Genomic DNA, 16356 nt, shown 5'->3' with positions numbered 1-16356 from the left:
TAGTCAGTAACAAATCCTCTCTGCGGACACAGAAGATGTTGCTGACCTGGTTCAGTTCCAGCTCTGCAGTGGCCACATCAAACCAAGCAAGAGCTCCACATTTGGCAGTTGGTTTATACTTTGCTTGAAATCAAATTTCAACCACATGAGAGCATGAAGACATCCACCAGTCACAGGCTGAACTTACTGATCTTGGTGTTCTAGGTAACTTCTGCAAAGATTATCTACTCACTCACCAGCAAGCTGATAAAATTTATGAGTAACCCAATGACTACAATAAGAAAGATCCCTCTGCTAGTTCTACCCTATACAACACAGGCAGACAGTAATGGTGATAGATAGAGCTTTTCACTGCAGTGACCTTTTTTGGAAGCTCTGACATTGAATTTGTATTTTATTTTGTTATAATAAAGCTCATGGCACAAAGAGTGTGAACTACATTAGAGAATTAGGATTTTCAGACAGATATAAAACATTGAGAGTACGGATTAGCTGACTACTTGGCACATCAAAGTTTATTTGACATTTTATTTCACTTCTTTTTCTGACATGCAAGTCAAAAATTGCAACTAAATAAATCTTCCGTGATACAGTATATCTTGAACACATTAAAACAAATCAAGGCAACAAACTCAAGAATCCAAGAACTAAATCAGGTGTGGTGTTATTTATTTCAAGAGGATTTAAGAAAGGATGAATAGCACTTAATAGCCTGTAAGACACATAAACAATGTACAATCATCAGGGTTTTATTCCTTAAAGTGTTACATAGAATTACCTTAATAGAAGTTCTTTGGGTAGTTTTTTGTTAATAAGGGCTTCATCATTATTTGAGAAAACCTAGAAACAGAAAGAAAAAGCACTATTTTAAAAACCAACAAGAAAAACATTCTTTGAAGAGGCTATTCACCTTCTACTTAGGTGCTTAATTTTCTTAAATTACCGTTAATATCAAGTTTTCAACATGTTGTCAATACTATAAAATTATTTCAATGTACGAAACAAAGCCTCACCCCCACATACCCCTGCTCTTCCCTAGTGCTAAGATTTAACTGCAAAAAAATTACGGAGCAACTTAACAATCATGAAACAAACACATTTACACTGCACAAAGAAGAATTTTAAGCAGTAGTGAAACTTCAAGTAATAGCAGGACAAGTACAAACACACTGGCTGCACAGTCCTAAAACTGTCCCATTGCAAAAAACAAACAGGACACTTTCCAGTTATTCAGGTCCCTCCTTTCACTGTCTGGAGTGCAAACACTTTGGCCCAGGCATGTGAGTATGGATAAAATATAACTATCTACATATTTAAAGAATTTAGTGCCACAGATAGGGCAGCAACTGCTATATAAGCAAAGTAAGCATGTCAAGAAGTGCTACAAGAAAAACTGAAAATACCTCTCACTCAAATTTCATATTATCAATACAGATCCTAAGGGGGGGAGTAGGGGGGAGTGGGGTTGGGGAAGAGAGAGAGACTAAGAGAAAACACCCAAGGAAAAAAGCAGGTAATACTAAGGCTATATAGTCAACAGTTAAACTAAAACAAAGATGTTGACCAGATTTACAACTTAGTCTAAATATTTAGGCTTGAGAAATTTTACCGGAGGAATACAGCAATAAACAAAACAGAAGGTGAAAGGAATTTAAGGAACCATGGCAAAGCCTGGAAGATGTCAAAGCTACAAGCAATCATTTCCTGTGTAAAGAGAAGAGCTTTAGGGAGTTCATTTGCTGTCTATAATATTAGAAACAAAAACTAGGAAGAAGGATCCAAAATAGATGAGTTTTCTGAACACTAAAAGGTAAAAATGAAAATCGCATAAAACATTAAGACAACTGGAAGAAATCTTCTCCTTTTATAAGCATATGCTGTTCAGGGTATTACCCTCTGTTCATCCTACGATCCACGCACATTGAATACTTGGAAACTGTTGCTTTGCTTCTTGTTAAAAAAAAAAATGAAAAAAGGTCCATAAAAGCAAAGAAAGGAAAAAAAAAAAAAAAAAAGTCAAATATAGGCTTGGCTCAGTTGTCATAAAGAAAGCAAGACAGCAAAAATTACACATCTGGGAATCCTGGAAATATCTCCCTAAAAAAATATTGTAAGATTTGAAAACTTGACCCTCCCCTGGCAGCTGCCAAGAATCTTTTTTCTCTTCCAGTACAACCTAGACTGATACCAAGTTTAACTGCATACTACTGTTTCAATTTTGACACAGATTTCTTCACCCACTACCTCTGTGCACAGCTATCTACACATCTAAGACCATAAAGCTGTCAACTTTCAATAGGACTGATAAGTTTAATCAAGCTTCCTTTTTCAGCAACTGGAACAGCACATTTATTCACACACCGCGGACTACAGATATTCAAACCATAAAACAACCATGAATATATATTAAAATAGGACAATTTGAGCTCCTTCAGAAGAAGGACATCGGATTTAAGCAGTTCCACATGGCTGACCATAGCCAGAGCTTTGCTCTGGTTGTTTTATATCCAATACCCATTGCTGTTGATATTTTCAGCCTTTAGGCTGAAATATACTATGTACATCAATGACATTTTTAGAATTGGTTGACTGCTTCTGACTTCGACAACCCATAGGTTTATGAATTATCCAAATATGCCATTTTTATATTATATGCTACTCAAAGTTTGCAGCTTGTGCCCCGAAAGCAATAGCATATATTGGGATTTTTAATTTTTTTTTTTCAAGAACAGTCTGTATGCTTAATTGTGTTTACAGCAGAACTCATTCAGAAAAAAGGAGCATATATGCCATCCTCATAAAGAGTCGAGTAAGGAAATATTCCTGTGCCCTGAAGGTTAGGAACATAAATCACAAAAAAAGGATGTCACCTCCATGAGAGCATGCAAAGTCTGTGGTAAAACAGACAAGTTAACTTAGATCTCATTAATTTTGGCTGAGAACATGAACATTCAGTATCACAGACTTAAAAAACCTCTTTTAACTTAAATTATTCTATAGCTACAGATAATGCCTCAAAAGTTACATCACCTAGCAGACACATATATATTTATATAGCATATATTTTAAAATAAAGCTCGTTTGCAGACTGCTACTAGTTTACATGTGTGCTGTCACTTTGCCTATATGTAAAAAAAAAAATCTAATTATCCTTTTTTTTTACACCACAGATTTTCAAATATACAGTAATATGGAGAAAAAATAAGAGAGATACATACATATATACTCATTGCGTGAGGATAACACAGGATCTAAGTTAGTAAGGTATGAGGCAAATTACTCTAGAGACTTGAGCACGCATTACAGCTCTTTGTGTTAAATAGTATTTCCAATCACTCATCAACAAAAGTGAACTTGCTACAAATAACAGCACAGTAGTAAATATTCTCCTACTGAAGCCAAGCTGGAAAGCTAAACCTAGAAACCAGCAACTCTTAGGAAAGAGGCTTATAATCTTTATGTTTATGTAAGATAATTCTAAAGTTAAAGGACAAACTAAAGGATGGATAAACTATTTTGAATACATGACAGCTTATCTGACTAATATGGTTAATTTAGGAATCCCAGTTAAAACTGGAAAAAAACACAAGAAGCATGTGACCTGCCCAGCCACACAAAGTACCACACCTGCTACGCCAGCCCCAGATAAGGCCACAAACTTTCAAAGCTGTTTTCCCTCAAATAGTAACTTTTTTTATGTGTTCTTGTACACATTAGCAGCAGTTTTCATATAATAACATATTGTTCTTATGGAATAAGCACATCTAGAAAAATGAAAGTGTCTTTTTATAGTACTCTTTTACTCTGTGAAAGTTTATTAGCTTCTAGAGACATATTGCATTTGCATCTCAGTAGAGAGGGGCTGCTTAAAAGGCTCCTCAATAAGTTTTTCCCCTAACGGAGAACAAACACTGGACAACTGGAGTAGTCATTTTCTAGATAAACACTTGTAACATGATTTCAAACACATGCAAGCAGAGAAAGAAGACAGAAGGTGCAAATAGGACAATATATTAATTATTTGAACAGTTTCTAATAATTTAAAACTTCCACTAATGAAGCAAGAACCCTAGTACATTCATGTATTGTTGTTTTTATTTTTTACTCATTTTTTATTACATAACCTCTAGCTTTCTGTTTCTATCCATTAAAAAAATCCACCAAAAACATTCAGTCAAGGAAGTGTTTGATCACTGTAAAAAATACAGTATTCTTATCAAATTTTTTTTTTTTCTTTACTTACAGGTCGTGCTGACAATGACATGCCCTCAGAATACCTGTACACACTAATCCAAAATAACAATTAAGAATACCCTGAATGTCAAAAGAACACTTCAACTCTCTTTGCTTTTGTATTTGGTAGCAAGTTTGACTGCGCTAATGATAGGGTAGCTCAAACTCTGCAAAAGTGTGGTTTTAATGGTATAAAATCCCCAAATACAACAGACAAATCTGTGCACAAGGAAAAAGGATGCGACTGAACATATGTAATAAATGCTACTCTAAAACCAGCTTTAAATTTCCTGTAAACACAAGACGAGATACAGAAGATCTCTACATTCTTAAAAGAATTGCAAGAACAAATAACACAAAACAAAATCCACAAGAGAAAACTGTAATTCCTTATTACTTGAATCTCGAGCCATTTCTTTTATTTCTTAACTGATCTCTCTTGGTAATATCTTCACTGTACTTTTGGAAGATTGGTTGTGAACTAAAAAGAGAGTATTTCCTTTAAAAATTACCTGATACTTTCTTATATTAAATTTACTTAGCAACTACATTTTTAAAAATCTGTTTATTATATAAACAAAGCATCTGTTCTGTCAATCTGTGAAACCCAAAAGGGATAATCTTCCCATTTTAATTCCCTTTCCATATTATTAAACATCATAATTGCCACGAGTCCTAGAACATAACTTCTTGGTACACCACACTTAGCTTGCTGCCACTGAAAGCAGCACGTTAATCTCTTCTGGTCTAACAGCTAGTGATAAAAGTCTCCTGTTTTCACCAGAATTAATGAGATTAAGACATCTTTTCTGATAGAGTTATTTCAAGATCAAAATATGGTTATACTATTAATTTTGGTGATTGTCCTTTTTTTTTTTTAAGCATGCAATTTCAGTTGTCATTCAATCCTCTATTGAAGAGGACTATTTTCTTAACAGATGAAACAGTTTTGGTAGCAGCTCATCCATTATGGCTCAGTTCCACTGAGATATTTATGTATCTAATTTCCACTGAAATCAGAGTAGATAAAGACTTTCAACCTGTCAACTTCTCAAATCGAAAGTTATTAAAAACCCAGACTCTCAAAAATAGCCTTGCTTAGTAGCACGCTAAAGGAATTATGGGCAAAAGTAGGTTTGGGAAAGACTCTAAAGAGCATCAGCAAAAGGCATATACACTGAAAACAAGGCTGAAGTATTTATCAATTCAGGAAAAGACCCTAACATTTGGGTCTTTTTACCAAAGGAGACAGTAGGCTGGAATTAAATCCATATATTTCCTTCCCTCCTATGGTTGACAGCCATACGTATAAAGCATCAAGTCTTTCATGTTTTCACTGGCAAGAACAATTTTTATTAAGTATTATTCATGCAGTAATAGACATGGTGAAACCAAACTTTAAAGGAAATTCCTGAGAAAAATAAAATTAAAGTTTTATTCAGTACCTTGATGTGCAGATTCTTGTTGCCAAACACAAAACCCAGTAGCTTGCTGCATTATCTCTTCTCCTCAGTTGAGACACCTGATTGTTGCCAGTGCTATTTCCCTTTTACCATGATATTGAAAGCACCTGGTGCTACAGTGGTAGGAAAGCCACCAAATTGGCTTTGCTACTCAGAGCAGCTCACAAGTAAACTGAAGTAATGAATGGCATTGTAAAAAGCTCTTTATTTAAATACATCACAAAAATGGAGAAGGAAGAAGAGATAAAAAACCCTTCCTTTATGGTAAATTTCAGATTATCCCATGTTACACTCTGGTATAAGTGTATAAAATTCTCTAATGCTCAGGGAATTGCTGCTAGCTAGGGCTTCCTCCAGAAATGTACAGTCAATGCATCAGACAGGCAGAATCATTTAACACCATGCAAGTGGCAAAACGTTGCCGTATCCAGGCAACAAAAGGAGCGTTAGGATATACATTGCCAACAGGAACTGAAGTAAGTGATATTGAAGACACAACAGCTGATGACACAGGAATGCTGCTAAACTAGAAGCCATGCTTAAGCTTTCTGTATAATCAATAAAAATTATAACACACCAAAGTGAACCTTGAAATGCAAGCCCATCTTGAACCAAGCTTGTCTACAGCAGAGACAGACTGGCAAAATCTTTTATTTCAACACACAGACACTGTCTGCCCTTCGGGCTCTCATTCCTATGCTCCAGCTGTTTTCACCCTGCTCAGGCTTTGCCTCTGTTCATTTTAAAATCTAGCCTTCCTGGCCTGCTGCTGTTGTTGCTAACATTTTCTTCCCTTTGGACACGCACTACTAGAGCCCAGGGCATGGTCTGCCGTAGCCTTACAGCTTCCTCCTTGATGCCAGATACCCCCTGGATCTTTTGTGCTGGTCTTTCTTTGGTCTTTCTAACGCTGTGATGATAAATTGAACAACAGCAACACCTTATACCAAATACTTCTGTTCTTATTGTGCTGGTCATCTTAAAGAGTTAAAGCTCACCTTCAGAGAAGATCAAATGCACCTGAGCATCTCTCTGTTTTTCCTTAATGCCTTCCAATGACCTAAGGCTGCTTATAAGGGCCACAATGCTTTTAAAATTTCCCCAGAAAAAGTGCTATTTAACATAATACAACCTTCCAGGCAGAAGCAGCTGGCCACACTGCCCACTTTGCTGCTTGATTCTCTTCCAGAAGAGCCATCATTCTTGTTTTGCCAGCACTGGTATTCAGACCACATCATTCACATTTTACTGGAGGGCATCAGCCTGGCTCTGCAAGGCCCTGTTTTCACTGGGTGACAGAACAAGGTCATTTGTGAACTTCAGAGCTGATGTCTGCAGCTGCACAGCTCTACCTCGAGGCCTCTGGCTGTTCCAACTCAAGTGCCTCCCATTGCAGAGCAGGAGGTGCTTGGAGGTTGCCTTTCCTGCTGCCTTGAGCACACCAGCCCATCCTCAGTTGCTCAAACAGCTCTCATCATCTTTTCCTATGTATTTTTCTGAAGGGCAGTCACCTATTGCCAATAACATACTTGGAAATCACCATTCAAGCCTTTTAAAGAGTACAGCTTCATTCCTGCAAGCAGCCAGGGTATTGAGGTCTAACAGGTTAACCTGACCTGTTAGCTGAGATGTCCATACTCTAATGCAAGACTCAGTCTTGTCTCCTAATAAGTCACCAAAGAGACAGCTATCCTCTGACTCCAGAGGGATAGCTCCTATTCCTGCTTGTTAAAAAGGGGAAATACAATGGTTTGCAGAATTAGTGATTGACCTAATTACTTGCAGGCCTAAAATTCAGTTGAAAGATAACATTTTATCAATACTTGCTATCATGTAACTGGTGTTTGGTAGCCAGCATGGCAGAAAACATCATGTTCAATCCAATACCTCACTAAAACAAAGGGGCATTACACTGTTATTGGCAAAAAAGGTTTGCAAGCTCTGCTTTCCCTATGCTGCTCTGAAATGGGAGGCACATGGAAGACTAACCCCTCATTCAGGTGCACCCAGCCCACATTTGGCTTTCAAGGCATCATGTTCTAACCACTACCAGAGATGGAAGAATAGACCTGAACCACAAAGAAAATAAACTATTCCTTGCCTAATCTTTCATAACTAGAGACTAGTTCAGATCAGGAAAAAAAGAGAAATAAAATAAAAATCCAACAACTACCATTTAAACACTAAGAAATGTCGAAAAAGCTATTAATTGTATCCCCATATATTCTTTAAACATATGCAGAGAGACAGCTGAAAAAACAGGTTTTACAAAGTTTTATCCTCATCATCAGTTGGTCATTTACTGATTGGCAAATCTGCCCTTGAATTTGCTTTCTTAAAAAAAAAAAATACTGAACATTTCATTTTTCAGATAATTATCCATTACTTGTCTTTTAAGATTATATCCTTCCAAACAGTACATGATGATGCATTTAGACATCATTCCCAAAAAAACCTAAATTAAAATAAAGCATTTAATTAGCAGTCCAGTCTATAAAGCAGTTTGAAGTGGAATATGGGGAAACCCATATGATCATCTTTATGGGCTTGGAGAGAAACAGACCCATTATTTAATAGGAGAATGGCAGAAAATTAAAATCAGATGGACGAAGCAGTAGTTGCCTGTAACCCATCACAAGGGTACAAAGTAGCCCCTCAACACTGATTACACATCATACAGTTCTGTATTTCTTGACCTGGTAAATCACAAATCCTTCTTTAAGCATCAAGCAGAGTCTCACATGGAATTTGCAAAAGTCTAAGTTCAAAACACCTGAGAAAGGTTCTTTTCTTTGACCACTCAAGTAACTTTGAAACTCTAAGCAGAAATACTGGAGAAGATTCTAAGGTAGTGTCCATCACAACATCCACAAGGACTGTGTGCTCAAATTACAAATTGTGTAATCACAAAAATAATCCAGCTGGTGTCACACAATTTTGTAGAATCATGCTATAAATACACGTCCTCAAGGGCATTCAAAACATGATATGTTTCTGAACAAAATCAGTCCAAGGGAAAAGTTAGAGTCCATTCATTTCAATGTAGCAGTATTTGCTTAGGGATAGCCATGTAGTTTCAGCCATCCAAATTTAATCCACATCACAGATTCAGAGCCCTTAGGAGAACACCTATCAAAACTCCTCTGAATCCCCACTTCTGCATATAGCTGTTTTTACTGACATACATATGGCTGAGTTTTATTCCCAGTCTTCAACATCAGCACACAAACTAACAGCCTGATGGCACAACAGAGACCTGAAATCCTCCTGGAATGTTCACACGGAGATTCTTCTGCAAGTCCATTTCCCCAGGAGTTTGCACCGTTCTAATCTGAACTGACAGAGTCCTCCCTCCAGTCACACAATCCCATGTCCAGAAAGGCAATTCTTCTTATTGCACTTACTCAAACTGTAAATGAAATCACAGCTTACATACTGACTGCCTGGTTGAAGTAGTCAGAACCCTTGTTCTAAGTACCTCTGAAAAAGAAATTTTAAGTACTAATCTTCCCCCTCCACAACTGCTCTTCAAAAACACAATTGAGATGTAAAAGGTATGGCTTATGACAGGAGTGGCTCTGTAGTTTCTACAAAGCCATTTCAAAGCAGTGCTTGATCTGCTTCATAAACACTACGCCAGAACTCTGAGGGTTTTCCTAGTACCAAGCATGAAATCTTTACTATGAAGGGCAAATCTTCTCTGCAAGGCAAATTTCTCCCTAGGAAGAAAAAAAAAAAAAAAGAAAAAAAAAATTATTTGTGGCTACATATGCAATATGTAGTGCATAATTAATAAAAGCTGCCATACATGCAATCCATTATTAATAAAAGCTTTCAATTATAAGAGACAAAATTAGGTACCTCTTCGTGGTTCAGAGCAGTAATTACACTTGACTTCAAAGTAAATAGCATCATAGTAGCATTTTCAAAACATCTTTTTCAAATTGTTTTTACCTTTCAAGAAACGTAATAGGTTGAGATTTAGAACAGAGACTGGACATTTAGTATTTGCCAAAAAAAAAATTTCTTGAATTTCTGCAGAAATAAAATTATCTTGATACTTTTATTCCAGAAGTAGTTCTGAAAATAGTCTATAATCTACAAGCATACTTAGACATTTTGACCCTTAATATTTATATAACTACCATGTAACACTGAGCCATGATATGGAAATGCCTTTTCTCTGTGAAGCTCTGACCTCAATTTCAACCTCTGAAGACAGACAAACTTGACATACTGGTAGAGTTTCACAGTTATGCAGATTTGATTATGTCCTTGTCTTCTTGATTTAAATTTACAGAATATACTGGGTAACCAGCTGAACAGCAATCAAATCCAATAAAAACCAAATTTACTGTTTCTTTCTGCCTACCAAAGACAACACAGGAAAACAATGGAATAGAAAAAGAAGAGTATAACAAGAATAAGGCAAATATTATGAGAGCTGCAGCTTGATACCAAATATTGAGTACTTTCTTGTGGGCTACACAGCAGGAGTTTATAGCTCCAAACAGTCCTAAATGTGCAAGCCCAGAAAAGGGCAAATTTCCAGTCCTACTCTAGCACTGGTTCCACCAAAACAAAGACAAACACTCAGGGGGAATCCCTCAAGAAATTGGCTGTAGTTGATTTTGTCAGCTGAGGTACCCTTGTGTCAACTATTGCTGCATTTCCATTACCTCCCTGTACCCAACACTAATTATTTTAATCCATTTAAACATTTAAATTCATGCTGCAGTTTTGTTTGGATGGGTCTTCTTCTGTTTCATAGAATCACACTTTATACACAGATTTTCAGACATTCATAGTAAAGTATACTTTTTTTAAAATTAGGCTGAGAAAAATGTTTGATCTTTACCAACCATTTGTTCTTCAGTCTGAAGAACGAATAGTTTAAGCTTTGAGAGTCATGCAATGGAATTGACAGAGGAGGTACCAGTACATAGTGAATTTTAAGTTCATCATTATACACTTTTAATGTCTCATGTATATTTTTTCTGCATTTTTAAGAATGCAAATCCGATTTTTACCATATGTTCTTGCTCTCTGTGCTGAACCAGTACATCATACAGAAGTTACTCTGTGTTTACAACCTCCCTTTTCAGAAGCTTTACAAAGAATCAGAATGTCCCACTCTGCATTAAAAGTTCAAGTGGGAAAGTTGTTTTGTAGAAGCTCAGGGGAGCAGCTGCACTCAAGCCCTATCACATTCACATCAAGTCACCCAAAATACACAGGTGAAGTATGATGAGAAATTTTAACGGTTGTTGCATTGTCCTAAAACACATGGATGAGTTAAAACAAAAACAAAACAAATAGACAAACAAAACCAACACAACCCGCCCCCAATAAAAAAAAGGAAAAGCAGAAACCTCTGGAGAATACAGATCACCTTCCTAAAAAGATTATTAGAAAGAATGCAAGTGGATGTTGTGGCTATTGTCTAAACTAGCTTGAGGGAGAACTCCTTGGTGTCACAATTTGATCTGGTTTTGTCCTACTTAGCATATCCCACCTCTGAGCATTTCTAATTCAGTAAAAAGACTACCAGAATTACCAGTTGACAATTGTTAACAATTTACATGAAATTAATGCAGTTATTCTGATTTCCAATGATGAAACAGCTGAAGTACTGTCAATGTGTAGCCTTCTGCTGGGATTCAGATCAATATTGTCACAGTGCCAAGACTAGTACTACTTTTCTACACCTACCTAAAAATAGTTACCATGCTTCACTGAAAACCTGACTTTTATTTTCAACTTTCCACATCTGCTAGCTCTATGTTATCCCTCATTTTAACTAGGATGACTAAATATTCCAGTCTGTTGTCAAAATAACCAAGCAGTAAGCTAATAATCCTTCTGATTTTTAGGAACATTGATATTCCCTGTATTAAAAGGTCTGGTATTAATTGCTCAAAATTAATTCAGTGAAGCTATGAAGAACTAAGAAGGAAAGAACAACTGTAATAGGACTAACCCTATAGGACACAGCAATTCAAATATAAGCATGCATTGAATAAAATACTTGAAAATTTTTAAAATAATAACAAAAATGATGGTAACAGTTTAACAGCTGTCAAGTGCAACTAAGAAGTTGCCCAATATACAAATCTGCACAGTAGATGGTGTAATTTCTGAGATTTCCCCAGTGCAATTCCAGCACCAATGCTGCTTTGCAGATTCTACGTCTGCTGAGTTTAGACTGCTAAAGATATCTCACTGGGAATGTCAAAATGGACCACAAAGAAAACCTCCATGCCTGGAGTTTGGAAAATATTTACTTACAGAATAATAGAATCATTAAGAAAGGAAATCATCTCCAAGACTGAGTCCAGCCTATGTCCAAACACCACCATATGGTCAATTAAACCACAGCTCTAAGTGCCACATCCAGTAGTTTCCTGAACACCTCCAGGGATGATGACTCTGCCATGTCCCTGGGAAGCCCATTCCAATGCTTAACAACTTTTTCAGTGAAGAAATTCTTCCTGATGTCCAAAGTGAACCTCCCTTGGTGCAGTTTATAAACATTTGGTTAGTTGCTTTTCAGTCTGCAATCTATCTTAAATTGAGAGTATGAGATAAATCCATTTTATTCAACTGACTTAAGTTATTGCATCTTCTCAGATGGAATACTAATGTGAAGCAGAGCATGTCACTATGTCACATCACAATCACCCCACCAATGCTACACCATCCACAGCCTCATCCACTGAGGTTTAATCCTCCTTGTAGCAACAGATACACCCTAAAACCTTTGCAAAGCAAATCCAAACTGACTTCACACAGAAGCATACTGAAATCATGCACAATCCATCCATATTTTTATTCCACCTCACATTTTAGTTTTCAAGATTGCTTTGTTTGGGTTCAGAACATGCAGGCTAGAATTGTGAAGGAAATGAAGGCAACGTGCAGGGGAAGAAAGAGCACATGAACAAGCCTTCATGCAAAGGAAGAAAAGTTGCAACACCACAGGAATATAGTTCTTCCTTTTGTGGGGTTGAGCACTCCCTCTGCCTCCCCAGAACCTGATACAGAAAACCTACTATCATTACACGCATATAAATACACACATGAAGTGATTGTCTGCTTTAAAACATCATCTACTTCCCCATGTGGGAAAGGCCAGCAACTGTGCCTTCTTGCTGCATCTATCATCATAACTATCACTGTGAAGCAGTAAGGCATCAGACAATTAAGCTGTAATTGAAAACAGGGCTCAAACAAATCATCTTTCCAAACATGCTGTGCCTGTCCCTACACACTCCCCCTTACATGCCTTGTCATCTTCCTTTCACAAATATCTGATGCATCCCTGCCCTGCCACCCGTGGCACACACATACTGTGTCACGTCCCCACATGCTCTCCCCACAGAGGAAACCCCTCTCCCTCCTCCGTACACGTGGTCCATGTCGTGCCGTCCCCACATACAGGTGAAACAAACCTTGTGCCCACCACACTCATCCCACAAGTCTATTATAAATGCATCCACGCACACACATCACAACATCACAGCTCTGCGTGCTTACACACACAAACCAGTGCCGCTCTATACACACAAAATACCTTACCCCGTACCTGCTACATACCTACAGGACTACAGATAATCCTTGCCACACCCCTAGCATACATGCCTTTAAAAATATCCACAGATTATGCCACACCCAATATTCACTATATATACACACAGTCACAAGCCTATACCAGACAGCAGCAGGCAGACACGACTACATACATACGATGCCGTGTCATGGCCCTGCACACAATGCCACATCTCTGCTACAACACAAACACGCCATACCCGAAGCCCAAATCACAGCAGATACACACAGAGCCATAGCATTACGCTCAGATCCTATTGTATATCTGCTATCTGCACACATCCCGGGCCACACCCTGGCTCACGGCACATACATAAGGATACAACACAGCGCCCAAACCCAGCATCCCGCGCATCCACACGGTGACACCCCATCCCTGCCCTGTGCACCGACACACACCCTGGCTTTTCCTCTCGACTTTATAAGGGGGACTACACACCTCCATCATTCCCCAGCCGCCTTACACACCCACATAAACACACCATCCCTCCCGTGTTATCCAGGCGGACAACACACCTGACCCGCGTCACACGCCAGGCAGAGCCCTGCCATGGCTGCTCCGGCGTTACACGGGAGGAGGAGGAGGCGAGGCGCCCGTCACACCTCACCACAGACACGCAGGCATGTGCTACAGCGAGGGACAGCGCGGCCCCACCTGCTTTGGGCAGGCACGCAGTCAGACAGAGGGGCGGACAGACACTCTCTTTTCCCCTCGTCTACACCGTGGGTGGGCGCAGCCCCGCACCGGGCCGCACGCCCGGCCCCGCATCCGCACCGCCCGCGCCCCGCGCTCCCCCGCCCGCCGCCCTCGCCCGGGCTGTGCCGCCCGGCCCCGGGGCCGCTCCGTACGGCCCGGCCGGCACTCTCTCCCCGCCCCGGGCGGCCGGGCCAGCCCGCTGCGGCCGGGCGGCGGGGCCGCGCCGCGGGCTCCTCACCATGGCAGAGGCGCGGCGGCGGCGATCCCGGTTGTCCCGGCGACGAGGAGCCCCGAGGAGGGCGCCAGGTGCCCCCGCCGCTGCCGCCGGAGCCGGGGCGGGGCCACCGCGCGCCCGCGTGACCGGCACCGCCCCTGCGCCGTGGGGCCTCCCACCCCGCGCCGCCTCCCGGGGGAAGGCGCTGGCGCCCGGCGGGAGCGGCCCCGCGGGCGGGACGGGACGGGGCCCGGGGCCCGCTGCCGCCCGCCCGGGGGTCTGCGGGGTGCTGCCAGCGCAGGGGCGGCTGCATCCCGCCCCTCCCGTCTGCAGCCTGGCGTTGGGTTTGTACTGGGCGCAATGACCTCCCGGAGACACAGAATCACGGAATCGTAAAGGTTGGAAGGGACCTTAAAGATCATCAGGTCCAACCATCAACCCAGCGCTACCGCTGGAACCTCTAAACCACTAAACTACATCACGCAGCGCCAGATCCAAACACCTCTTAGACGCCTCCAGGGGTGGGGACTCCACCACCTCCTTGGGCAGTCTATTCCAATGCCTGACCACACTAACAGTGAATTTTTATTTTCTGATATCTAATGTAAATCTCCCTGGTCTCAGCTTCAGGCCATGACATCTGGTCGTGTCGCCGCAGGGAGGTAGAAGAGGCCAGCTCGCACCTGGGTACCACCTCCCCTCAGGTAGTTGTGGAGAGCGATGACAAGCTCAGCCCGAGGTGCCACCTTGGCCACCGCGGAGTCTGCAACTTGCAACCACGACTGTAGATGACCGGGGGAACGATAACATCCTCAATCGCTGTGGAAAAATCCACAAAAGCTGGTCTGTCAGCCAGCCAAGAGTTTTCAGGCGGTGCGTGCTGTCAGTAAGAGCGCGGCTTGCTTCTGCAAACACTCTGCGTAAAACCATTGTCAAAGCCAAATACAACATTGTTAGTAGCGCGCTTACAAGTCACATCTGTTCGGCAGTCACAATACCCTGCGCAAAAATGAGGAGATGGGAAAAATTGTGAGGAAAATATTGCCCCAGCAGGTATTGTTTTCTGTTGATTCAGTTCTTCAGGTTTCTAAGAATTAAAAAGCGGTCATTGCAGAGTAACAGGAGTTTGCTATTTGGAACGGGCTACATTCATTCCTTTAAGGAATGAAACATTCTGGTTTGATTAACAGTAAAAAAATAGTTTCTTACGAAAGTGTCCTTTCTCAGAACCTGCACGGAAATAGTTGGTACATGCACATACCATTTGTTGGCACATCTCTGAATCTGCTGTCTTTGACTCTCCAAGAGTTTTGAGAATGACCTGGTTGATACAGCTGATCTGGTTTGTATAGTAGGGAAGAAAGCCTCAGAAATGTGAAATATGTATAAACAATTTAGTCATGTTCAGCTGAATTGCAGAAGGCCCAGACTAGCAGTTTCTAAGTTCTATTGGTTTACATTTAAAAAAAAAGATTACTACCCCATGATACATGTATTTTTTATTATTATTATTTCACAAGGCAAATCTCTGAACTGTATTGTAAGGATAGTGACAAATTTCCCTATTACTACAGTAAAAGGAAAGAAATCTAGGGAATTAGAATCAGTTCAGGTTGCAGCAACCTGAAGAAAAAAACATATCTTATTTTGTAAAAAGAAGGGGCATTACAAAACATCAACCATCTTCAATGGTGAGGAATTCAGGATAATTATCTAAATTTGGATGTGTTTTTGTAAGAGATGCAAGACAGGAGGTAGATGTGTGAGTAGACTCTCCATTGCCTAACATCAGTTCTCATTTGATTGAAAACTGTCAGAAGGAGTTAGTTGTTGCAAAATATATTTGAAGCAATATTTTATGTATAAAAAGACTTCAAAAAAAGTTCCTTATTTCATCCCACAAGAAGGAAAAGACAGCCATATATTTGCCACCTATGCATTTATGTAGGATGTGAGAGACATAAATCCAGCCTTTTGGGTCTGGACCAACTAGTAGTGTTATTGCACCACACTACTGGCTTTTTGGACTCCTTTTTGTCTATATTGTGATATCACTTGAAAATTCAAGAAAATTTTAATTAAAAAAAACAAAACCCTGTGAGCTGAAATAGTCTGGCAGTTGGGATAACCGCAAACTCACA

The 16356-nt window shown here is 40.0% G+C and overlaps 1 protein-coding gene across 1 annotated transcript in view; it reads right to left on the bottom strand.

Moving 5' to 3' along the window:
- FBXL2 (F-box and leucine rich repeat protein 2) overlaps positions 1–14338 on the bottom strand; it is a 54339-nt gene extending 40001 nt beyond the window's left edge. The window contains exons 1-2 of the mRNA XM_040078381.1: positions 14240–14338; positions 779–840 (exon numbers count right to left, since the gene is read on the bottom strand). Of these exons, the coding sequence (XP_039934315.1) occupies positions 779–840; positions 14240–14242 (65 nt within the window). The 5' untranslated portion in view covers positions 14243–14338. The remainder of the gene's footprint in view (positions 1–778; positions 841–14239) is intronic.
- Positions 14339–16356: the final 2018 nt, after the last annotated feature.

Source organism: Hirundo rustica, chromosome 1 (genome assembly GCF_015227805.2).
Source record: "Hirundo rustica isolate bHirRus1 chromosome 1, bHirRus1.pri.v3, whole genome shotgun sequence".
In the NCBI taxonomy this organism is placed as follows: Eukaryota; Metazoa; Chordata; class Aves; order Passeriformes; family Hirundinidae; genus Hirundo; species Hirundo rustica.
This window is presented reverse-complemented; position numbering and strand designations above follow the sequence as displayed.